The sequence below is a fragment of the Sinohyriopsis cumingii genome, chromosome 2 (assembly GCF_028554795.1).
Source record: "Sinohyriopsis cumingii isolate HCF-2022 chromosome 2, ASM2855479v2, whole genome shotgun sequence".
Classification (NCBI taxonomy): Eukaryota; Metazoa; Mollusca; class Bivalvia; order Unionida; family Unionidae; genus Sinohyriopsis; species Sinohyriopsis cumingii.
This window is the reverse complement of record NC_142962.1, coordinates 135,581,169-135,608,432: the sequence shown is the minus strand read 5'-3', so window position 1 is coordinate 135,608,432 and position 27,264 is coordinate 135,581,169. Positions and strand designations below refer to the sequence as shown.

The 27,264-nt window shown below is 35.3% G+C and overlaps 1 protein-coding gene across 1 annotated transcript in view; it reads left to right on the top strand.

Moving 5' to 3' along the window:
- The window catches only part of LOC149805900 (tetraspanin-15-like), a 75,815-nt gene that overhangs the window by 45,390 nt on the left and 3,161 nt on the right, over positions 1-27,264 (top strand). The window contains exons 5-6 of the mRNA XM_089950663.1: positions 5,245-5,361; positions 11,487-11,537. Coding sequence (XP_089806789.1) covers positions 5,245-5,361; positions 11,487-11,537 — 168 coding nt within the window. The remainder of the gene's footprint in view (positions 1-5,244; positions 5,362-11,486; positions 11,538-27,264) is intronic.

Below are 27,264 nucleotides of genomic sequence, written 5' to 3'. Positions count from 1 at the left end.
GTTTATCTTACATTAAATAAACAGAACAATAAATGGAATAAATAGAAAAACAACATAGATATAAGAAGTTGTTTTAGTGATCTGAGGAGATGCAGAGGGGAGAGCTTTTTGGAGGACAGGTGGCAACTTGAAAAGTACTGAGGCCAGATGAGAGTGTCTCGGAGGATAGAGTTGGTGAACAGATGGATGCTGAGGGCAGAGGACTGGGTAATGAAGGAAGGAGTGATGTCCCTCTATTGCTATAAAGCTTTACTGTGTTAAATTTGTTTGGTTGTTGTTGTTGTGGGATTTAACACCATTTTGCAGCATGATAGGCTATACATGGCGGCCAGTATTAATGGTGGAGGAAGAACCCGGAAAACCCCGGAAAGAACCACCGACCCACGAGAAGCTACTGGCAAGCTTTCTTACATGCCCACATTAAATTTGTTTGGTAGTAATTTGAACACAGCCTCTCAGAATAGGTTATGTACTTTTGGAAATGGTTGCATTTGAATGAAATTAGTGGAATATTTGGTGCAGATAACTATTCGGGAACTGGCTGAATCACACCTGTTTGCCTTTTCATCATATGCAGATGCATGAGACTGAAACCCATAAACCTTTTTCTTTCTGTTTAGGATTTAATGTTAGTGATATTCTTGATTGGTTAGCTAATCTCCAGAAGAAAAAAATCAGAAAAAATATATATGCCTTCCTGGGAGACTAGAAAAGGATGCAATAATAATTGATTGGCTCAATTAGTGTGGGGATAACTTACAATCCATTTGCTGCTCAGCTTGAGTAACATGTATTTTATTCTAATTACATCATATACATGATATGTTATTTATAGATATCAGTTGGGTACAATTTACAGCTTTCTATTGAAATGTCTATCCATTCTTTCAATCTTACATGTCGTTTACTTTTTACCAACCTTGATTTTAATAGAAGCAATAACTTACCCATCACTATTGTGCAGCTTTTACTTTTTACTTCTTGAAAATTCTGATCAGTTTGGTGTGAATACATCCTCCCAGAGAATGGAGAATTCTCGATAAGACACAGTCTACTTCAGTGTTTTGTCTACAAATGGCTTCATGTAAATCATTTGACCACTCAGGGCAAAAAACAGTGAGTCAGAATCCAAACCTATGAGTCTTATTCAAGCCAATGATCAGCCTTCAGTAGTTTTTAAAATATAATTATATTGTTTAAATATACAATGAAAATATTAGTTATATAGTGTGACTAAAGCTAATATGGCAATTCCCTTGCCAGAAGCATCTGAGCATTATGTATTTGTTAAATTTCTTATTGAAGGTTTCATGTCATCAGAAATAATCTGAACATATATGATAAGGCGTTTATTGTTGGCTATGTCAGTGCTTTCATCTGCCATTGCTGTCACAAATGATGAATTTTGCATGTCACGTATAAGACTATCCTCAGCTTCTCATGGGTTGGTGGTTTTTTCCGGGGTTTTCCCGGGTTCTTCCTCCACCATTAATACTGGCCGCCATATATAGCCTATCGTGTGCTGAAAAATGGCGTTAAACCCCACAACAACAACAACAAATAAGACTATCCTCAACAATGTTTGATAGGCGCTCCAGTAACTCTGAACAGGTAGTAGCTGAGTCATACTGATTGGCAGAATACTTCAAAATGCCAATGGCATCAATTTCTTCAGCCGCTAAGTCAAGTATTAAATTAAGAAGAGATTTATATTTTAAAACAAGGGATGTCTTCTACACTCAGCCAATGTACACACTTAAGTTGCACTTTCACTGCTATGTCTTGTTTGGAAGAATGTTTTTGTAACCCTGCATTCAAATCTGCCTGGTGCTGTGGACCTTCAGTCAGCAGTTTGTGTTCTGGCAACCCAGCATGCCTTGCTAGTGTACTGTTCTGAAAGTTATTGTTTATTGGACATTTGGTTATGGTGGGTTTTTTTTAGCCTTTATATATGTATGGCAGAATATAAAGGAATCTTAACTGTCACATTCTTCACTCAACTCACCTTTTTGAACCATTGCTGCACAAACTACGTTTTATCTTACGAGTAACCATTATCTTTGGATGATGAAGGCTCCACCGGTTTGATAACAATACTATTATCATTGGTCGGTCATAAATGCGGTCCAAAAGATAATTTCGTTTGATTCTGATCTATTTAAAAAAATTGCCTTGGATGCTATTTTCAATAGAATGCTGACAGTATATTGGAACAACGCAAGGCATAAAATTGAGCGAATGGAAATTGTTGCTTCACTGCGTGACAAAGGTGAGCATAAAATAATAGTTTCTCATGAGAATCACTTTAAAATCATGAGTTTATTTTCCACCTCTTTCTTGGGTATGATGATTATACGGTTCTAACAACTTGTTGCTGCAAATGATGTGACAGTTACAGATCACATAAGGTCAGCTCCAAGCTCCACACTCAGTTTTAACCCTATCTGTTATGATAACATTAGTGTAAGAAACTGATATGCGCGTGTTTTCCATTTGGGAGAGTTGTAATCTAGCCATTAAAGTAGTTAGACCAAACCTTAATTTTGTGTTAATCAGCAAAACTGGCGACGATTTTTAGACCAAACCTTTGTTTTTTGGTAATGAGTAAAATGTAACATTGAGGTGGGTCAATTTACATACTGGCAACTATTTTTGTGCATCAAATTGGAAAAGTCTCTATATTTGACACATGATGCATGGGTAGATAAAACCTGTTACTTGTACACTTCACATGGTCATACACAGAAGAGTCATCATTTTCAAAGGACACCATGTTAAGGCAAAAACAAATATGTATTTTTCCCATTGCACTGTTTTTAAAATTAGGGTAGGTAGGCAGGTTTTTTTTTGTGTTTGTATTTTTCTTAGCTATAAACTGGCTCAATTAGATGCACAAATAAATTTCTGGATTTTGTTTTAACCATGGGGGTGGGGGGAGTGCTCGCATGGGCAGTTAGATACAGGGATGGTCGGCCAACCAGAAACACATTTTATTTTGCCTAATGGATGTGTCTCAAATCTATGACAGAAAATTTCTAATGTTACTAGAGTTTGCATTCTTCATTCATTATACATTATCTCAATGTTGCATTATCCTTTCTTTATGCTATTTAACATGCCAGTGACTCCTTTCAGAATAGTTCATTAATGACTTCATGTTGCATCACATTGTTATTGTATGTGTCTACATTGCTCAAATAATTTTTATTTTAAAAAACAATCTTGGGTCAATTGGAGGGAAAGTGTGACCAGAAGGAGGCCACTGAAACACCCACACAAACTGCCTCCCATGTTCAAAGTGCATATCTAAGGATCATTGTCCTTTTTGCACAGCATGGACTAATGAAGTCTGGAATCCAACCAATTCCAGAAATATGTACAGAGAGTGAATGAAACTTAACCAGTCCCCGTCATAGTCAGAATTTTCAGGTTTTTCACTTACATAGGTTCAAGAAGACCACTGTAAGAAGACAATTCATTCATCTCAGAAGAACACTCTCAGGTCCCAGGAGCTTTTGGGAGTAATCTTTTTGGAGACAGGTAAGGCCCCTCCTATTGGAGGGAATAAATTTTCTAGGAGTAGATCGCCTTCCCCAAAAGGGTGAAGTTTGAACACCCCCTCACATTCACAGTAGTTTGATGCTGTTTCTGCTAGGAAGGAAGTGCACCGTTTATCTCAGGGTATCGTGTTGCTGCCTTATACAAGGAAGGATCTGCACCACTCGCCTCAGGGTAGTATGTTGCACCCTCCCAATAGGAGGAGATGCACTGCATCAAATATTTCTGGGGTAGCATGTTATGACTTACCAATTTGGGGGAGCAGCACTATCCCTTGGTAAGTGATGAGCAAACTAGAGTAGAGGCAATGCTGTGGCTAGTGTACCACGATCATCTCCTGGTCAGGTGGCATCCATCATCCAGAAAACATAAGCGATCTCGTCTTCAGCCTGAAACTTCTCAAACACGTAGAGCCCCTACTCATCATGACGAACAAGTAAAAGAAATGGAACAGAGTGTTCCTTTGTCTTTTTCACCAATGGACATTGATGCCCAGCCACTCTCCTGCTTGGATTGTTCTAGATCTAGATCCTTTTTGACCACAATGAGTTTAATGTAGAAACAGCTCATTTGATGCATCCTATAAGGGAAAAACTCCTCTCATATTATATGAGAAGGAGGAGAGCTGGGCCTTTGATAAGGCAGTACATGAAGTTTACCACATATTACCTATGGACTTGTGCCTGAAACCATCTGGCAAACAGCCCAAGAAAATCCTTCCAATTGGAAAGGATCTCCAAGACTCAGCCACAACCAGATTTTCTGCTTCTTCCTCATTCCTCTTTGACCAAGGACATATCACAGATATTTTGTGGCCCATTAACCTCCCCAGTTTGACACAGGTGCAGTCCAAGTGAGTAATTTGGCTGGAGCCTGGGTCTACCTTTCTGTTAAAACAATTGAAGCTGTTGAGCACTGGTCACCATAGCTTCCCATACCAGCCTCTACTCAGTTTCATGTACATAATTTATTATGCTAAACGAGGCTGCTCTAATCCAGCTGCATTACAATGTGTGCTGAAAGTTGTTGCCAATGCATCACAGTATTCACTTTGTGTCACAATAGCTTTTTCATTGGAACTTCTGCATCCGCTGTTACACTGTGCTAGACTTCTCAAAAGTCTTACTTGACTGCACTAAGACCTTATAGGGCTAATCTAACGGAAGTCAAGTTTTTCTTCAAAGTACTGATCCCTACTGTGGCTTCACAAGATTTGAAGGATCTATGTTGTTTGCAGTCGGACCTGACTTATGTACCAGTATACGTGGTAATTCTTGGAACTCTTGCTCAGGTGCCCATCTTTATTAAATATAAGTATAAGTTTATTGTAGCTTAATAAACATCTTGACTGTCATACTTAATGATTTGGACCAATAAAATAAATTGTGTATTCAACAGTGTCTGTTTTTTTTAGTCCACCACCACCAACCAGTCATTTGATAACTTTGTATAGTTTTCCACTGCTCCTATTACAGTGTCCAGCACTGAATGACCAGACAAGTTACTGTTTTGTATGAATCTCCGCTACACTGTTTGCATTATGACAGCAGTAGGAGCATATACTGTTACCCATACAGCCATCACACCTTGGTGAACGTTTGCAGTTAGGTTCATTTTAAGGTACTTTGTTTGGTTAACCATGTTCCAGTAACAGTTTTAGTTCCAATTTTGGTTTTTTATTTCCAGTTCCAGTGCTGTGGATTTGAGTCTTACAGGGATTATGAGGAGAGTAAGGAGTTCAGTTGTGGCTCCAAGACCCCCATGAGCTGTGGAGTGCCATGGACATGCTGTAAATATGATGGGGTATGTATACAGTAAACAATATAGCCTTTCTTACCCCAAATACTGGAGTAGCAAAATTGTTTATAAAACCAGTGTTATATCCTCAAACTTGTTTGATTTTAGATGACCATCCAGACTTCTGACTATTCAGATTCATTTTTAGGTGGTCATCAGAGTAAATATATACCACACTCCTTTTTGTAATTAGGTTCCAAATCTCGAAACATTGAAAGAATTCCCGGTTTCAGCCATTCACTCTTACAGTTCTATTCCCAATAGGGTTGTTTAATGGGATATAAATACTTTATGATGTCATTTACCCACTAGGCATTGTGCCATCAGCCTATTGTTTTTGGACAAACAGATGATACAGCATTCAGTAAACCTTATTTTTGTTTTCATCTTTATCTAGTGTATGTGATAACATTTGTGTTTTGGAAGAGCTACTTTTAAATTATTGTTGAGAAGCAATGTTGTTATGGAAATTGGACTGACTGTTCCTGCATTTATGCAATGTTTAACCCTGCAAAGATATATGAGGGTTAATAAAAATAATAATAACAACTATTATTATTATTGTTGTTGCTGTTGTTCTTTACTCTTCATTATATTGATTGAAAGTTAATTTGCTCTATTCATTTTCACTAAGTTTGGTATTTTGTAATTTAAATAATGATACGGGCCTGTGATAATATTATATCTGCTTGCCCGAAATTGCTGCTACATTCTATTTTTAGGTGTGAGCTAGTGATTCGAGATGTCACACAAGGGCCACTGCTAAACAACTCTATTTTATAACAATTCTAGCAAATGATGAACTTTGGTCCCATTCTCAAAACTTGATGAAAGTATTTATTCAGCCAAAGGTTCTACCATGTGTACATCTTTCTTATGCAATAGTTCTTGTCCTTTGTTCCAAGTGTGGGTTATCTTCGTTATGTACTTTGTATGACTAAGGCATTTTGTATCGTGTTTTTACTTTTATTTCTCAGAACTACATGATAATGTGATCTTGTTAGATATGGATACAGAATTTGATTGTAGTTCTTCTAGATTCCCTTGTGTTGTTGAGTGCATGGATTGTGTACATATTATAACCCCCGAAACATAAAATGCTTGATCAAAAAGTCTGGAAGTTTTATAAAATTTTGATTCAGGGAAGATTATGCCATCTGCAAAGCAGCAAACCCAGCAAATATAAATTTCAGAATTCCTGGTTGATGGAGTTTTGAATATGAGGCAGTCAGCAGGGTGGATCATTTTAGACTTTACACATACTGCAAACACCATATCAGCATTAGTCATTCTGGAGTATACAATATCTGTTGACATTGTAGCACCACTCTGCATCATGGCAAATGCTAAAAGACTGAGAAAAGTTCATCCAGGTCTTTGGGAAGTAAAGTTTAAACAACAGTACTTTTGTCTGCTTTGTAACACGATCAAACACTCCAATTATTGGGAACAGCAAAGTGAGCAACTGCAAATTTAATATTGTATTCCACTGTCCAATGGATCATAAAGACTGGAGCTTTTTAATTTAATGCCTCTGTGGTTGGGATTTTATGACTATATGTGATAAGGATATATGACAATGCTGAGTCTTTAAAAAAAAGACAAAACAGAACACTAAATTTACACTTAAATAAGAACATGTTTAGTCCTTGCAAAGTAATGGCTGAGTCATGAGGCTGAATATATATGTAGACAGCTGTAAATCTGTGAATATATATGTAGACACCTGTGAATATATATGTAGACAGCTGTGAACTTTGGTTGAATTCTGACTGTATTATACTTTAAGGGACTGGTCATTTAATTTATGGAACTATATTGTTCTTTTTGATTTGGGTATATTTTTTTTATTCTTCCATTCATCACAAAATAAGTTTGTTTCAAATAAAATAATCCTTTAGAAACTTAAATGGTCTCTCCCTAATAAAAACATGGCTTGTGCAGATGTTCTGCAGAAATAAAACCAGTGACCATTGTAAAGACTGTAATAAATTGTTAGCATACACTGGTCAACAGTGAAATCATTACTGACTTGAAAAGGCCCTAATCTGTAGTATTTTGGTGTGCCGAACACGAATATAACCGTGAAAAATTTGTATTGGCTCTCGTTTTGAAGATATTCATATACCTCATTTTCTATGTTTCACTGTGTAAATTTCTCCAGTAGGACTGCAGCAACATCCGGAATAATGATGTAACATTGCATAACACCATCATGCTCACATCATCCACAGTTGATTGCATCATTTTCTGATGCAATGCAATACTAATGCCATGCGGCTGCTGAAGTAAGTTGACGTCAGCAGTGTACTATACATGTGTAGGCCTATTATACTAATGCCAGGTGGCTGCTGAAGCTGACGTAAGCAGTGTACTATATAAAGCCCAATCAGATAGGTTCAGCATTTAAAATATTTTAGACGTTGTGCGAGACAGTTCAAGCTACTGTTACATAAAACTTATTATTTTATCCATTTACGTACAATAAAGAACAGTAATGCCTCGAAAGTGTGTTAATACCGCGGACAATTTTTGCTATATTTGTGGGGAAGTGACATTTGCCAACCAGAAGAAAAGTATCAATTCTCAAGTGAAGAAGGCATATCATCTTTACTTCGGATGCAAGGTGCTACATGTACAACACAGCTTTCACAGTGGTTGAATTGCAAAAGGTCATCAATGCCGTTTGCAGTCCCAATGGTGTGGAGAGAGCCAAGCAACCACCTAAATGACTGTTACTTCTGCTTGGTTCCTCCTCTTTCCGGCGGAATAACGAAGCGAAAGAAGTCGAGAATAGTCTACCCAAACATTCCGTCTGCATTGAGACCAGTTCCACATGGTGAGGGACTTCCTATTCCAGAACCTCCAGCAGAATATTCTCTTGATTCTTCTGACGAAGACAAAGGTGAGTCGACCTGTTCTTCTCCTGGTCCATCAGCATGCAGTGATCCAGATTTTCACTGTGGTGCATCATCAACCCCACACAGAATAACACAGGAAGAACTAAATGACCTGATTCGTGATTTGACTTATCAAAGAACAAGGCAGAATTGCTAGGATCAAGACCCCAACAATGGAATCTTCTAGAAGAAGATGTCACAATTACTGCATATCGAAAGCGCCACCAGCAATTGGAGCCTTTCTTCAGAAAGGAAAGTAATCTGATATTCTGTTCCGATATTGAGGGCCTCATGAATGCTTTAAAAATCACTCATGACCCACAAGAATGGAGACTATTTGTGGACTCTTCGAAACTGAGTCTCAAGGCTGTGCTTTTGCACAATGGAAACATTCTTCCATCTATTCCAGTAGCGTATGCTGTCCACATGAAAGAGACATAAGATACCTTAAGGCAGCTACTGAATTCCATTGAGTATAACAAGTACAGCTGGCACCTCTGTGGGGATTTGAAGGTAGTTGCCCTTTTAATGGGACTGCAGCAAGGATATACAAAATACATGTGTTTCTTATGCGAGTGGGATAGCCGAGCAAGGGAAATGCACTACATGAGGAAGGAATGGACTCACAGGCAGAATGTAGCCATTGGAGAGAAGAATATCCAACACCCAGCTCTGGTTGAGGCTCAGAAAATCTTGCTACCACCCCTTCACATCAAACTAGGTTTGATGAAGAACTTCGTGAAAGCCATTGACCGGACTTTGCCAGCATTCTGATACTTGCATGAAAAATTCCCTCGACTCAGCGAAGCAAAGATTAAAGAGGGAGTTTTTGTGGGTCCTCAGATTCGAGAGCTTTTCAAAGATGACCGGTTCAACAACTTGCTGGAAGGTGACGTGAAACAAGCATGGAATGCTTTTCGCCTAGTTTCTACAAACTTCCTCGGAAATGTTAGGGCAGAAAACTATAAGGAACTAGTAGAAGACATGTTGATGAAGTATAAGAAACTTGGCTGCAATATGTCTCTAAAGATTCACTTCCTTCATTCCCATTTGGATTTCTTTCCTAGCAACTGTGGTATTGTTAGTGATGAACACGGCGAACGTTTTCATCAAGATATCGCAACAATGGAACAAAGATACCAGGGAAAATGGTCCACTACAATGCTGGCTGACTACTGCTGGACACTCCTCAGAGATGCTCCCGAACAGCTGTACAAGAGACAGGCGAAGAAATCTAAGATGTAGTCAATGACTTGATTTTTTATAGGTAGGCTATTACAGTTGACCTTTTACTATTGGAATGCATTTCGTTATGTAAACATTAATTTCTTGCAGATTACAAAAAAACTAGAGCCAATTTTGCAATTTGACTGTCATATTCGTGTTCAGCACATACAAATTGATAAGAATTGACTAATTTTATTTCAGTAACATGACTTTTGTAAAAATTTGTTGTCCAGTGATATCAAACAATATCAATTTCAGCTTGGAAAAGGTACATTTCTATCACAGGAATGACTTGGCACTTTGCACTTAATACATGTAGCTCTTTATTAGGGCGAGACCATTTAAGTTTCTAAAGGTTCTAAATGCTTGAAAACTATTGCTGTATTCTGATTTGTATGTTTGCCATTTCTTGCTTTACTAGAAACAAACTTATACCTGTCAGCTTTTAAACAGCCAAGTATGGAGTCTGAATTTTTATTAAAAAAGAGAGATTGGGACCTAAAATAGAGAGGTTTTTTGCTGCCTTTTTTAAGCATTACTTTACTAAATATGCTTGAAATTCTCAAATGATGTACTGTTTCTCCCTGTGTTACATGCCCTTTTCATGTTCTGGTCGGGGCCCCGAGTGGCCGTGTGGTCTAAAGCGCTCTCCGTCAAGGATCACTGCCATCTCACCTCTGTCTGCGCCGGTTCGAGTCTCGGATTCAGCCAATGTGGGTATGTGAGAAAGCTTCCCAGTAGCTTATCGTGGGTCGGTGGTTCTTTTCGGGTCTTCCCGGGTTCTTCCTCCACCAATAATACTGGCCGCCATGTATAGTCTATCGTGTGCTGAAAAATGCGTTAAACCCCACAACAACAACAACATGTTCTGGTCAGCTGTGGCCAAACTGTACAATAGCTAAAGTAATGGTTAGACTTAAACAAGCAGGAAAGCCAGTGTGATGAATTAATAATAGATCTTTATCACTGCAGTCATGTTGTGAGAAAGACTGCCCCTCTGACATACTTCAAAGAAACCATATTCTCAAGTGTATGTATGTAAGCACAGCCATCAATTTGGAAATAAATGATGCCTAATTTGTTGTAACTAACGGTGCCTAAAGTGTGTGTGAATGCATTTTAACAGTTCAAATTGGAAGTCTCAAACTTCCATAAATGTTGCAACTATATTTTCCACGTTTTATATCCCAACTTATTTCCTTATTGTCAACTTGTAAGACATGTCACACTGTTCACTATTTATTCTGAATTAGTATTTTAGGACACATATGCTGCATGGTATAGTTTTCATTTTTTCTTGTAATTTAATGATGGTAATTAATGTTTTATATATACATTACAGAAATGCCATGTGTTGACTCGTGTAAGTGTCTTTGGTGGGAATGGAGATGATATTTTGCTTGTAGAGAAAATTGCACAGTACTCACAGTGATCCATCTTGGGGTTTAAAATAATCGCTGACAATTTTATTGTTGTGGTTTAGTTTTTGATTTTAGTATTGTTGTAGGAGTAAAAGAAAAAAAAGTCCATGAATAATGATTAAACTTAATATTCTATTTACTGAAGAATAAAAATTCTTTTTAGTGTGATAATGTATACAGTATTAAAAATTTAAAAATTAATTTATATTATTCATATATATGATCGAAATAAAGATTACTGATTTCTGAAATGGTATTTGATTGTAAAACCCTCATGCTTTTTTGATCTTTCCATGGGTGGTCTTCATTGATTGGCTGTTCACATGACGATCAGTAATGATGATTAGCCACTCCGTGGTGGAGTTGCTGTCAGAGTGGCAGCCAAGGCACAGTGATTTGTAATTATTTTATTGCTCAGTCATGGAGCATTATCTTGGAGAAAAAAATGTGAGGGATTAAGTCCCCCACTGCAATGCATGGAGTTCTGAAAATACATGTGAGCTGTACTGTATCCTTAAAGAGAGGCAGATGTCATGAGTTTTTTTTTGGATCAAAGTTTAAATCAACTGATTACATTTTTCAGGGCAGTGGACTGAGGCTGAATTGTGGGTATGATGTTAGATGGAATAACACGGTAAGAAATTTTGTGGTTGACTTTCTTTTTATCATAATTTCATGATTCTTTTTCCATGATAGAATGTACTATATTTATCCATTGGTAACCCTATGCTTAATCTTAACCCCACCCCCAATTTTTAGCTCACCTGTCTGTAAGGTCTACAGAGCTTATGATATGGTCATGTGTCCATTGTCTTTTGTATCTCCATCAACATTTGCTTGTTACCACTCTAGAGGACATGTGGCCAAGTGGTCTAACGTGCTTGCCTTTATAGTCAATCACTGACATCCCACCTGTGTCCATGGGTTCTTGTTTTGGCTCAGCCAATATGGGTATGTAAGAAAGCTTGCCAGTTGCTTCCCTTGGGTTAGTGGTTCTCCCTCCACTAGCCACCATGTATACCCTATCATGTGCTGAAAAATGGTATTAAAGCCACCAAACCAAACTGGGAGGCTATGTTTTTTGTCCAGTTTTGATATAACTTGGAATATAGATTTATATCGTCAGTATCTCAGACAAGTTTGAGTATGAGCAAGATCTGTGAATATTTTTGAGGTAATCTTGCATCTGATTGGCTTAGCTTGTTACCACTCTGGAGGCAATATTTCTAATCAGACTTGATAAAACTTGGAATACATGGCTTATATGATCAACATCTTATATTAGTTTAATGATGATCAAGATCCATACTTACTAATAAAGTAATCTTGCATCTGATTGGCTCAACTTGTTGGCACTGTAGGACACACGGTACTAATTCAACTCCAATAGTAAACATATGGAAACACCATCATATTCAAAATTCAATAACTTAACATGTCTGGGTGCTGATGATGAGACCTATAATTCTCCACGCACATCTAACCTTGGTGCAAGCTTATGTGTGGAGAACACCATATGAGCCGCGGCATTTTGTTTACATACATGTGCATGAAACACATGTTATTGATTCTGCACCAAATGAATCAGGTGCTGCTTTCATTATTGAGTACTCCTGAGTCAAGCCTGTAAGAATGCTAAAATTGCATCAGTAGAAATTTGTCTATATTTTTTTTAAATTACATATAGGATAAGCACTCAAAAGATATTTTTACTAAAATTTTAATTTTCATTATTAACCAGTTATGGACCACCAAACCCGTAAATACTCTATTATTTCTTCACTCATTTCTAGACTGGTTCACAGTTCTTCTGTATAATTAGTACCGTGTGTCCTATAACCAGATTTAAATTTTTTAGAAAAAGTTGTATTTTACTCGTTGATATTGGAGCATAATTGTAAGAAAGAATTGGCCATGCTTGTGCATGGATAATAGTGAGATAGCATTTTATGTGATACCAATGTCTATAGCTAAATTGCATCCGCATTACATGTTGCTGTGTTGTATTGTACTTATTAGTGGCTTATTCTTGTTATTAAAATAATTGTTTTCTGCCTTTGTATCTTCATGTTATCTTTCTATGGCATGCATGCTACACAAAAGAAACGCATGCTGACATCAGCAAGTATGACATCACAGGGTATCAAATTACATGACGCGTTGTATTTTCATCTCTAACTGGCTATAAGACAAGTTTTAAATGTTTTAAATTTCAAAATTGCATTTCTTTTCTTGCTGAATCTCACAGAAATAAGATGCAGTGCATCCCTATTCACATCAATCAAACAAAACAAATAAGTGTGCGACATGACAGGCCAAAATGATAAGAGGCCATTGCTCTTTTGTGACTAAAACAAATACACACACCCTTGAAGCATCAAGAGATGCTGACATTCCAAACTTATTTAAACTATCATCACATGTGATTCATCACCCCCAAATCTTAATAAAAAGGTATAAAAGCCAAAGAAAAGTTCCATAAGCTTTATTATACTGAATAATTAAATAACAGAGTGCTACTTTTTAGTATAAAACTATGGGGAAGGGTGAGGAAGCAAAGAATAGACAGAGTAATTTCTTCAAGCCTGGTAATCATTTGAAGTTTAAATCAATTTTCTTTTGCTTGTGAGACGCACAGTTTCTCACTCAAAATACAATCAAAGCAAGGGAAGTAACCCATATTACTGACTTTTGAGAATCAAAGGTTGGTAGTTACAGAGTCTTTCCCCTTAAGAAAACTGGTTAAAAAAAATCAATTTTATGATATAAAATGCATAAATTTAAATCAAATACTTGAGGATGACTATGAATAAGTATCATTAACTGAAGATAAAGTAAAAACTAAAAATATTGTTACAGAAAATATACAGTTGCAAGCTACCACAAACTGTGTGCAGTGTTATTATTAAAGATCAGAATTCTTTACACACACACACACACACACACACACACACACACATATATATATATATATATATATATATATATATATATATATATATATATATATATATATATATATATATATATATATATATATATATATATATATATATATATATATGGGGGGGGGGGGTTTGCAAGTAATTGTGTTTTTGAATATTGTTTTGATCCAGTAAGAACATATTTCTTGTTTATATTTAATTTTCTTGTATATAACATGCTAAATATTCCAGTATTCTGAAATTTTTGTTATTTCCTTCATTGGACTGCACTCAACAGTCATTAGAACCCTGTAGTAATAACATCTATGGGTCCAGCTGTTGGTCCATCTCTCAGCAGCTTGGGTACACACAAAATATCTTTTCTGGGAATAATGGGATTTTGACCAAGTTTCGAATGCAGCTGTATGTTTATGAGACCTCAAAAGAATTAGATCTTCAGTCTTCTGTATCATCATTTACAGGAGTTATGGCCCTTCATTAATGGACCTAACTTTTGTTTCCACAACTTAACTTTACCGCTCCAGTGCCCAAGTGGTTAGAGCATCCAACCTCAGACTGGGTGGGACATGATGCTACATGTTTGCATGATGCCCCAATGCATCGCTATAATCTGCCACACTGCAGACATCGTAGCAATATGACTGATTTTTTTTTTAAAGCTACATTAAAAATCCAAATCACACGCGCACACATACCAAGAATTGTATGATTTCAACCAAATTTGGCATACATTGTTTTACCAGTGAGACTTTAAATGAATTTGATTTTTGACATTCCAGAACATCATTTACAGGATTTATGCCCCCAGATTGTTGATCCTGCTGTATTTGGTTTTGCAGCATTACTTTATTATTAGATTTTAGTTAAATTGGCATGCAGCTATATATTGATGGGACCTTGAATTAGTCTCATTTTCAGAGTTCCACAACATCATTTACAGGAGCTAGGCTTTGTGATTGCCTGGTTTCTATAGAATAACCTTACTAAAATTTGTTGAATTTAAACCAAATTTGGTATGCAGCTTTATATTTGATGAGACTTTTAATGACTTTTATTTCCAAAGCATTGACAGTAATTATGCCTCTGATTTTCCAACCTCCTGTCTTTGGTTTCTGCAACTTTTTTTTAAAAACCAGGTATTGTTGGATTTCAACTAAATTTGGCATGAGGATTCAAACTGATGAGACTTGAATGTGCATGATTTCCAGTATTCCACAATATCATTTACAGGGGCTACAGCCCCTGCTTGCCAGTTCTTCTAACTTAGGTTTCTGCATTATAGATTACTAAGCAACTGTGGATTTCATACACATTTATATCTGTGAGACCTTTAATTAATTAAAGTTCCAAAGTTAAAACCCTGAATTCTCATTCTCCAAATTTTTGGTTTATCAACGTAAGTTCCTCTGTTAAAACTCTGCTAAGCTAATTAAAGTGAGTAGGGCCCTTTTTGGTCCACTAATCGCTTATACTTCTAGTTATACCTCTCCCCTCCAACAGAGTAAATTTTGGTGTGGGGTAAAATGAAGTCAGCTTGTCAATCTGTCAATCACACATTTGCTTGCTTAATACAATAGAACATAGTTTGTACAACCTTTGAAAAATTCATGGATTACCTTGAAACTCAAAAGTTTGATTTATGCTTGAAAAGTCCGTGAATTTGTTTAAAATACCTATACTTTACCAAAAACTAACTGAATTTATCAGAATTAATCTGCAAGTTTAAACTATAAAATAAATCACTTTGAAATTATCTATTTTCAAAAAATAATTAAAAAATAAGTAAATAGGGATAAAATTGGGAAGACACACTGAAAGTGTGTTCCTTTGCTAAAACCTGTCTTGAAAGACCACCCCCTTGGCCAAACAATCATAGTCATTCAAGACTTTTAGTCTTTCCTTAGAGACCATAACACTGTATAAGTAATCAACCCATGCAATGGGAACCTGGTAAGGTAGTCTCTCATAGCAGTGACTTTTCAAGACAGGCTTTACTAAAAAAATCACATAAATTTGGATATTTCTTTATGAAAGTTGGTATTTGTATGATGACAATCCTTGTCTGATTTTTGCCTATATAGCAGGCATGGGTGTCAATTACAGGTGCTCAATTACAGTTACTATTACAGGTTGTTTAGTACCAATGATTATGATTACAATTGATTACACTTTATTTGCAAACCATGATTACAATTACAGGTGGATGATTATGGTTATGATTACAATTAATTTGTATTTGCTTCTTATCTTTTTATGTCCTGGGCAGATATCATACATTGTAAACCTGAAGAAAAAAACAATGTAACTGTTTATTGCCAACTATTTACATATAAATGAATGTTACAAATGACCTCTACTTAGCACTGTTTGCATCATGTTCACATGATTATAATTCTTTCAGTTATTTTTAATTAGTGATTTTTTAGGTTGTATTCATTTGTAATCATGTTTACACTGTGTAATTACACTGCCAATGAAGGATGACTACGATTATAGAGCTTCTGAAATCAATGATCACATTTACGATTATGATTACAGCTCACATTATAATCGATTACAGTCATAATTGGCTCTATGTCTGTTATATAGTTTGAATTATGTCCATCCATCCATTTGTCTCTCAAACTCTGGTTAATAATTTTGTGAATCATTTAAGATATCTTCATGAAACTTGTTTTGCGTTTGTATCTTGGAAAGCATTTATGTTCTATGTAAGATTTGACTTTATCAGATTAGTACTTTTAGAGTTATCTTCCCATGTTGTCATGACAAGAATTTGTCACATATAAGAATGAGTATTTTAGATTACTTTCAGAGTGGAGTGGTATTCCAAATGCTAGCTTAATGACAGTTATTGTTAATTATATGTTTCATCCTATACAAGAGTGCTTCATTGTGAAGTTAAATATGGTTTCCTTACTTTGTGTTAGTTGTGAAGTTACTCTGAATATTGCAGTTCGAGTTCAGTGCCTGTTAGTATATGCTTCCTTGTGACCACCAAGTTAGAAAAATACTGCCAAGCACAAAGCCTATTCAATGCAGTAATCAAGCTTGTATCTACATCCTTAGCAAGGGGTGAATTACAATGCTGTTTGTTTATTTGTTATGATTAGCGACAAAATAAAGCAAATGATAATGCATTGGAAGTACATGTGTGTATTAGTTCAGCTCCTTCTCCATTTATTGTATTCAGTGATCACAACCCTCGTACTTTCATTGGCAAGATGAATAAAAAAGGTGTTATGATAATGTAGGTATTGTTTCTATGCCTAGCTGTTGAATCAGAATTAAATGTTCTGTTGACAGTCAGGGATGCAACTGGCCTAAAATGAAGTAAAAGCTCTTAACTGAGAAGCAGACACTATGGGCATGCCAGGTTTCTAGCTACCACTTCTGGTTCACTTTAGGAATATTTGTTATACAAATATGGCAGATATAATGAAAAGAAATAATAAAGGAAAATTAATGTGCACACAGAGGCATCTTTGCCTATTAAAGTTGACTTGATACTAGACTAACTTCTTTGACCTTGACCCATTAACAGTGGACTTGTTTTCTTCTGCAGCATGCTGTACACATTAATTAATGGCTGTCTATGTTAACAGTGAAACCCTGAACTCACTTTCACTAATTAACATTTAAACCTTAGACCAGTAACACTTAACATGTTCTACCTCAAACTGAGATAATTCAATGTAGATTTTATTACTTGTTTGGCAACTACAAATTTTTCACAGAACATTAATCAGACATTTCAAGAGTTCAATTAATAATACTATGTTTCATTCATTTTTCAGGTGTAGAAAAAGTCACAGGTGTATCATTTTAAAACTTAAGAATCATTGCTCATCCTCCTAACTGTTCTTAACTTTTTTGCTACGATAATAATATAGTCCAGTGTGTCAGGAGCAAAATAAAGTATAATCTTAGTGTGAGGAAAAAGTTTGAGAAATTCTGTAAAGCTTTTGTCAGGTCAGGTCCGGTATTCTGGAAACTTATAAACTTGAGTACTCAACTCAAACTCTTGCCTTTATATGGTCATTTCTTGTGATAATATTAGATTAGTTTTAGATTGTACAGTATTATATGGAAGGTTATCACTCGGTTTGTTGCAAAGTCTGGTTTCACAGATAAACCAGTTTCATTTGGGACACCTATATTTACTTTGATGATAACCAAGGGTTAGATATATCTACTGTTACTACCATATATCTCATACTTTTGTGGATCAAAATTTGGGGGAAAATAGTTTAAAAACGTGTTTCCTTTCATGTATACCATACATGTTTGTATTTGATCTAGATGGAGAAGTTTTCAAATTGTTAGAAGTCAGAATGTTGCAATTCAAATCAAATTTTGACCGTGGACATAAGGTGAAATTACATAGCAAAATATGGGTGGTATGGTATCATTAAAGTATGTTTAATCAGGGGTTGTCAAGTACCTGCTAAAATTGTTCTAGTTATCAGGATGGATGACTCCTTAAATTGTAGTCAGATAAGGGTATAAAGTCCTGACATTGAACCATAATTATTCCATTCATAATTTTGTACAAGGTTTCTGAGTAAATATTGCAAAAAATATCTTTTATATTCTGATATGACAAATGTAATATGTGTTCTGACAACATGTGTCTTCGTCATTATTATTTTCAACATCACAGAATAATAACTATCATCATCATCATCATCATTTTAATGTCAACATCATCACTTTGTTGTTATAATTATTACCATGATTGTTTTCACCATCATCAGGAAAATCAGTTAACCCATCAGTTATGCTAAACCTCTTTAGCTGATTAAGGTTTTTTAAAATTTAAGATTTAATTGTAAAAATTCACATTTACAGTTATATAATACTGCATGTTGAGTCACCATTGAAAATTTGTTTTGGTAAAAGAACTATAAAAGTCTTATAACAAGAATTTACTGTACATGTTATAAAGACAAATGTCCCATTGTGACCATCTTCGCAAGCCAAGGTTCCAGTGTGATAGCCCTAACTAAACCTTGGCGGATCAAACAGATATATTGGCGCTTTGTCCGAGCAACATCTGTTTGATGTCATAAGTTGCCTCTCTTAGCATGCAATGCAAACTAACCAGTAGCATGGTGCATTGTACATCAGCTGAAAATTGTGGAGGCAATTGACCAAAAAAGGATACTTTGTAAGTTGAACATCAGAAGTATGATTATGTACCAGAGGGAAGCCATTACAGGTCTGTTTGAGTGAAAAGTATTTCTGCAAACATGGACCAGCAGTGGGAAGTTGCTTATTTATCAGCCCATTCAAGTTGTGTGCTCCCCTTGTTTCTATCATATAAGAACAGTGTTCAAATTTGAACAACATAAGTTTGATTGGATGTGGTGGCTTGAGTCCAAATGCAAACTGTACACACCTACCATATATATTTGCATATAAGATGAATAATTTAGGAAAAAATAAAGACCTGGAAGAAGGGGGATCGGCTTATCCGTGGCCAATGTCTAAACTTGACACTTTTATGTCTTTTTGTTGACTACTGTAATGGCTGTAAATCTTGGGACACGAAGCAATAATTTTGTCAGTGTCCTAAGACATAGGCATGTAAGAAAAAGAGTCTTATACACGGGTTATGCACTTTTTAATGTTTAGTTTGGGAGTTGGCTTATACATCAATGGGCTTATACGCAATTAAATACGGTAGATTTGCTGGTGTATTATACGCTAGCATATAAGGTCTATATTGTTGTCAATTGGAAGGCCTATAATTGAGCATATATGTTAGTCGGCATTCAGCAGGGTGGACATGAATCCTATCAGGCATATATAATAAGTAAATGTTACACAAAACTAAGAATCCGCCAAGCCAGTATTTTTTTCTTTTGATTCATGATATTTTCACTTAGCCAGGCAAATACAGTTTCGGATATACTTTTTAAGTGGCATTTATGATCAACATAGAGTGTCAGCAGCATGACTTAAAAGACACCAGCTATCATAAAGAGCTGCAAAACAGTTTACTTGTCTTAAATTCAAATTATTTTAAACTTTTAAATTAAATGCCATAGTAACTAATGTTGTATGCATACCTGTTTCTATCATGGATCCTTTCCTGTGAGCAAATGTGCTTTTTCTCAAAAGAAACAATTTTAAAATGGAATTCCATACTGCATTTGATATAAATTCCTCATTTATTAATTTTAATTTTTAATAATGAATATATAAAATATAAAACCTTGTGATATTCAACAAAAGATGCTCCTTTAAATCTTCACAGTATTACAATTTGAACTATTGCTATTCTTTTATAGGTAGCATATCTTCTTGTTTTATTTTTCCTTCAACAACTGGGCACTGTATTAATTAAATTATATTTCAATTGCAAACAAAACTTCTCTTACTTTGAACAAAATGGGTAAAAAATAATATTGTCCACCAATATGATCTGAAAACTTATAACAAAGACATGTTTGATGTTGATTTTCAACAATGTCCATCATTATTTATCAGTTTTATGGCTCCATTTGACTTGCATATGCAAGTAACAAGAGTAGTTAAACCAAAAAGAACAACCCATTCATATATCTCAGCATAGAAACTCCAGAGACTAGTATCTGCAGTGTATTGACTTGTACCATTTTTAATTGGCTGTATTTAATATTGAGAAAAACTATTCCATTCCCTTTTGATGCAAGTATTTTTAGTGTTTTGACTTGTACCATTTTTAATTGGATGTATTTAATATTAAGAGAAACTATTCCATTCCCTTTTGATACAAGTATTATTAGGGCATCAAGAAGTACAATCCTGGTAGTAATCAATTTTCTGTGCATCTGTCTCTCTATTGCCACATTTTGTAACCAGCCAAGTTCTGCAGTCCCTGCAAATAAATTTATGCCACCGATAGATGAACTCCATAGTCTAGATTTGCATTTTGCAGATTTTGTTGTTTCATCTTTTGTATCCAGTTTTGACAGCTATCATCCTTTTTGATCAAGTTTAACATGCCTGGACTCCCATTGGAACAGAGATGTTAACCCTTTTGGCTGCAGAGTATGTAATTGGTATATCTAATAAAGTTCTCTATCTTTCCGATAAATAGTGTAACTTAAGAAGGTAATACCAGACACTTGGCTACTGGGCATTTTGTAACAGGCTCTTCCAGTTTCTCTTTTCGTTCGTGATTTCATTTCTTCCAACAACTGTATGCATAGAAGAACTAGACTCGAGTGCTTATGCACTCGTATAGATTTATCGGGATGACCGTGGTTTGGGGATTTATCAAATTAGTTTCCTGCAGAGGGTCGCCTTCACTTCTGATAGAATATAAACTTGACGAAGATAAATGACTGAATGGATGTGGAGGCATTCCCTCCCATCTGCTGGGGTGCTCTAGTCACCTCCAGTCCCTGACCAGTTTCATTTCTATTGTAATAATAATAATAATAATAATAATAATGCTTTATTTATAGAGGGTGACTCATTAGTCAAGGACTATTCTCCCTTGAGGCCCTTTTAAGGAGAGTATAACAATGCACATTATATGAAGATAGCAATAATTACTTTTTATTTTAACATGTTTAGTATTAAAATACTAAATTCAATTATCTATTAGAAACACATACATGCTCATGATATCTTTTCTTAAATACTCTAATATTTTCAGCAGATTTTACATGTAGTGGAAGCTTATTCCACAGAACTGTACCAGAGTATTGGAAACTCTTTTTAAATTGCTCTGTTCTTGGTTTTGGTGGTAGAAGGTTTCCATGTGATATTGGTGTCAACTGGTATTGTGTTGAAAAAGGCCTGAATAAATCCTGAAGATACACTGGTGCAGTTCCATGTAGACATTTATATAAAAGAAATGCCTTGTGAAAATCTATATTGTGAACCATTTGAGTTGTGTAAATAATGCTTTTGAGGGATGATCAACAGATGCATCTAAAATTACACGTGCTGATCATTTCTGAATTTTTATAAATCCTGTCAAGCTCAGATTTAGCACAGTTTCCCCATACATTTGAGCAATAATCCATTGTTGGAAGAATATATGACTTGTAGTATAGATTGGGAGTTTCCATATGTAATATTTCTTGATTCTGCTGGGAAGGGCAATTTTGGATGACAGTGTTTTACAAAGCTTATCAATATGGTCGTTCATAATAAATTATTATCTGCGGAGATACCTACAAGCCTTTCATGTTTGACATTTTCTAATGGATGATTATTTATTACAAGAGATAGTTTTGGGTTCCCTGACTTGTGTAGCTTTTGTGATGTCCCCAAAATCATACATTTTGTTTTACCTTCATTAATTACCATCCTATTTTGTTGTGCCCAGTTTTGGACTCTAATAAGTTCTGAGTTTAATCTAATTTGGATAACTTCAGTATCAGAACTAGATGTATACAGGGTTGCATCATCTGCAAACAAATCTGTATTTGTGGATTCATTTTTTAATGGTAGATCATTGATATAGATAAGGAAGAGCCTTGAGGGACCCCTGAATGAATAGTGCGAGTTTGAGAGCTAATATTGCCAATGCTTACTTGTTGAGACCTTTGGTTTAGGTATGATCAAAACCAGTTTAAAGAAGGATTGTCAAACCTGTAGCAGTTCAACTTTTGCAACAGAATTTCATGATCAACAAGATCAAAGGCTTTCTTTAAGTCATGGAAAACAATCCCAGTCATATGTCCATTATCCATTTCCTTCAACCAAAGATCTATTAATCTGGTAACTTCTGTTTGGTATGAGTGGTACTTTCTAAATCCTGATTGCGCTTTATGAAATAGAGTATGTTTCAAAAAATTTACAGACCAGAATGGCTGCATGTTTTTCAAATGGTTTTAACAATACAGGTATAATTGATATTGGTCTGTAATTTCCTGGATCCTTCTTTTCTCCTTTCTTAAAGATAGGTGTAACCTTTGCACATTTCAGTGTTTCTGGAAAATTACCACACATTATACTTAAGTTTATGATATGCGTTAGTGACTTTGTTATTACTGGTGCAGCAATTTTAAGAATTCATGGACCAATACCATCCAATCCAGAGGATTTATTAATATTCACCTTAATTAGCATATCAAAAACATCAGCTTCACTAACATTAGCTATTGAAAAATAATTATTATCAGGAATTTTAGCTCTTATAAATGATAGAAGAGCATCAAGTTCAATTGGGATGTTAGTTTGGTTCTGAATACTGTTACTGGAGATGCTTATGAAGAAATTGTTGAATATTTCCACAATGTCTTGTACAAATGTTGCTATATCATCGTTTTGCTCAAGTCTAGGGGGAAGACAACTGTTATTAGGTGGGTTCAGCTCTTTTAGATGCTTCCACAATGTCTTGGTACTCTTACTTTCATCAATAGCCTGTTTATAGTAGTTCTCTTTTGCCTTATCTATCAGGTGCTTAGTTTTATTCCTCTACCTTCTATAGTTTTTCATGTCTTTTTTCTTGTGGAAATTATCTCTTAGGTGCCTAGCCTCATTGATCTCAGGATTAATCCACTTGGGTATAATTTGGCGTTTAACCCTTTTTGTTTTAATTGGGGCATGCTTGTCTAAGGCTGCATTGAACATCTGATACCATTGGTCTAAGGCAGTGTTGACATCAGCTATATTGCAGACCGATTGGAAGGGTTTGCAAACTAAATCATTTAAGAATATTTCCTCATCAAACTGTTTGAAGTCCCTGTATTGTATTTCAGTGTGTTGGCCATTTTTAGATTATTTCGGAATATGTCTAGTAACTCATGAGAGGGAATAATTTTGGTTGAATCACTTGTTCAACTGATCACTTTGTCTTGTCAGTGAGGGGTTTTCATATACCCCTTGTTGCCGGTGTCGCCGGTATAGCCGGTATTGCTATAAGTTAGGTCATATGACAGTCATAATGTAACAACCTATTGTTGCAGAATCCAGTTTTCAAATTAAACCATTCTGTTGCAGTGACAGATAAAACAGAAATTTGTTTTTTAATGAAGGGTATAAACAAAGAAATGACTAGAAAACATACAGATGCTTTATTTTCTAAACTAAGTCAGTTTCTGTGATGCTATAAATAAGACTGCCATGCTGTTATAAAATTTATCAGTTGAAACAGTGTCTCTAGATGAATTGATGATTGATATTTAGTCCCTGTCGGATTATTTGGTTATTAGTAGGCTTGACATACAGATGATGTATGATTCCACCAGAATGTGACTCAGTTTCTTGGGTTCTGTGTACAGTGAGTTGACTCCATTTGCTCTCATCGATGCTAAGATGCAATCCATTGTTGGAATCCTGAGGTCTTCTGGAACAAACTCTTCATGAGAATTGATTTCCAAAATGTATGGCATATAAAATCCCATTAAATCTGATAGGAACTGTTCTTCAGTACATCCATTTTGTAAATGGTTCCTATTTGGTTTCTCTTGACTTGGTATACCAGGTGCACTTTTTTTCTCGTGGTTGAACAGATCTTTTCTTTTGAAGTTTTTACAGCATAGATGGCATAACACTCTGATTCCAGTGTGTATAATTTTGTTTTATCACCCTATTGATTGGCGATCTGTGGATTTCACATCAAAATAAACACATTGGTATTCCATTTTGATGTGTTGCAGTCACGTAGCAGGGTGGTTGCATCAAGGTTTATGAAAAGTAATGGCAGCATATTGAGGATAGTGTTTCCTCAAGAGAGTAGAATATTCCAGCAATCTGACTGTGGGGCCAGAACATCTGAGTTCTCATGGGAGGAAATATAATAAATAAGTTAAAAATATCTGGACTCCCATTGGAACAGAGATATTAATCCTTACCGGATGTAGAGTATGTAATTGGTATTTCTGGGTGTTTTGTAACAGGCTCTTCCATTTTCTCTTTTTGTTCGTGATTTCATTTCTTGCAACATGAATTTCCCACATATGGTCACTTTCGCTTCCGATAGAATATAAACTTAAGGAATGTAATGACAGAATGGATGTGGAGGCATTCCCTCCCATCTGCTGGGGTGCTTTAGTCCCCTCCAGCCTAATTCATTTAATTCCAACTATGATATTCAGTTACTGCTCTTATTCAGCTTTCTTAATCAGACTGTTCGTTTAAAAAGCTGAGTCTGATTCATACTAAACTATTGTCCACCAGAAGCCATTAATTCTTCTAACTCTGTGTTCAAACAAATTCATGTTCTAATTAAAAACAACAGATTTACCATCTACTCTTACGTTATCTAAAAGGTCAACAGGTGTATCAACTGAAAAAGTATCTTCAAAAGTGATCCAGGAAACATTTCAATAAAATGTACACAGTAACCTATTTTTTTTCTTTACGTAGTAACCTGAAAGAAGTGGACACTTTGGCAAGATGCGTATTAGATGTGTTTCCATATTATACATGTAGTTGTAAGATGTACACTCCATGTGATCTTTAATGCATCAACAAATGTAAATATATTATTCTCAGACCTCCCTTATCACGATCATTTTCAACAACTTACTATTTTATCAACTGAATTGTTTCAGATAATTTTTGAAATATATTGTTAATTTTGATGAGAATTTTTATATGGAAGTATACAGCTTATTTTAGGAAACGCTTTTTATGACTTGAAATTTACAAAACGGTGTAAGGGTTCTTTTTGATCAATGACTTGATATGTTTTTATTTCTTTAATTTTATTTTCATAATTTATTTGTACCATTTTTACAAGCTTGGTTTAAAACTGTATACCTAGTAATTGAACTCACTGCTCCTCCCCCCCCCCCACAATTTATTTGATTACTAAGACCAAATCTATCCTCATTTCCAACTTTACTTCCAAACCAAATAGCATCAGTTTTATCAATATTCATGCTAAATCCCAGTGTAAAAAGGTGTCTGCATACTGAGATAGTATTCTCTGTTGCAAGAAATAAAACAACTTTCAAATGGTTTCTGTGGGGGATATTACACAACATAATTTTACCAAACTTTAAAGAAAACTCTCTGGTAAAAAAGCTTTCATATTGACATAAATGATGATTTTACCATCAGGAATGGCCACCATTTATAAAAATGGAAATTCTTATTAAAGCTTGCATATAGAAATAAGCACTAAACAGAATCAGGTCAAATTTTACATAAAGCATAATGGCATTAAAGGCTTTTCAATTTGTAGAAATGATACCAATTTGCCATCAAATATGGCTGCTGTTGCTAAGAATAGAATAGCCTTGAATAACTAATTTTAAAAAAACAAACAAAGCAATTAACAGACTGATCAAATTGACAGAAGGAATCCCTAATTGGATGTGTTTCAGATTTATACAGGTGATGCAGTTTTGTAGTCAAAATACAACTGCAGTTATTGAAAGAGACAAACAGTTGCACAGCTTTACCCTAAGAATTGCAGAACAGAATTTTTGCAACTTTGACTCAAAAAAATTCTAGTACAGGGACTTTTCAGTATTGGACAAATGCTGCTTCTGTGCCATCAGGTATGGATGAAGATACCAAAACTAACGAAACCTTTAAACAATTGCTTTAATAACATATGCAATGAACAGTATCAGAAGAAATTTCAACAGAAAGCATCCTACTGACCTAGATTTCTGGTTAGAGGAAAGCAACAGAAGTAACCAGTGATATGGATTATTTAGAATCACATGTTTGGCGTTATGTAAACTTTTTCCCCAGGCAGAAAAAAAATATGTAACAGATACAAAATTATTTTTTAAAGTATGATGCATGCATTATAATTGATTTGTCCTTTTTGTGCAGAGAAAGAAAATAAATCGCACCAACATTAACTGACAATGTAGCAACTATGTGCTCAAAAGTTTTCTTTCCACTCTGCAGTTAAATATGTGTAAGAATTTACATTCACAAGCTGATCCATGTCAACTACCAGGTGTCAGTGATGTATGACTCACTAGGGCCTCTTGTTTGATATAGATCTGGCCTTTGCCAGTTAATGATTTCACATGGGATGATGCTGGCATAGCTGAAGAACAATTCAACATATTCTGATGCAGTTTGGTATGAATATTGTCTCATAGATCTAGATGTGTTTTATGAGTTGTATGTTGTAAATTCCATTCCTGGATAGAGTTATGGCCCTTGACAAGTAACTTCATACCTTTACATGGGATGTTGCTTATAAATGGCATAACTCAAGACATTTTCTCATTCATATGCAAGTGCCATTATGGTGTGTCTCTGATTAAGGCCCTTTACTCCGTTTGCCATGGCACTATGTAACCTTTGATTGGTTCATGTGACATTTAACATTAACCAATCATCTTGAAGAGTACTGTTCATGAAAGTGAAACATAGGTGACATTGATACACCTTTCACACACTTGTAATTTTTTTAAAGTTCTAGGATTAGCTCTTTCTCAGAAACATTTGCATATCTGTACGGTCTGTAAGCAGTGTACATATACAATTTATCAT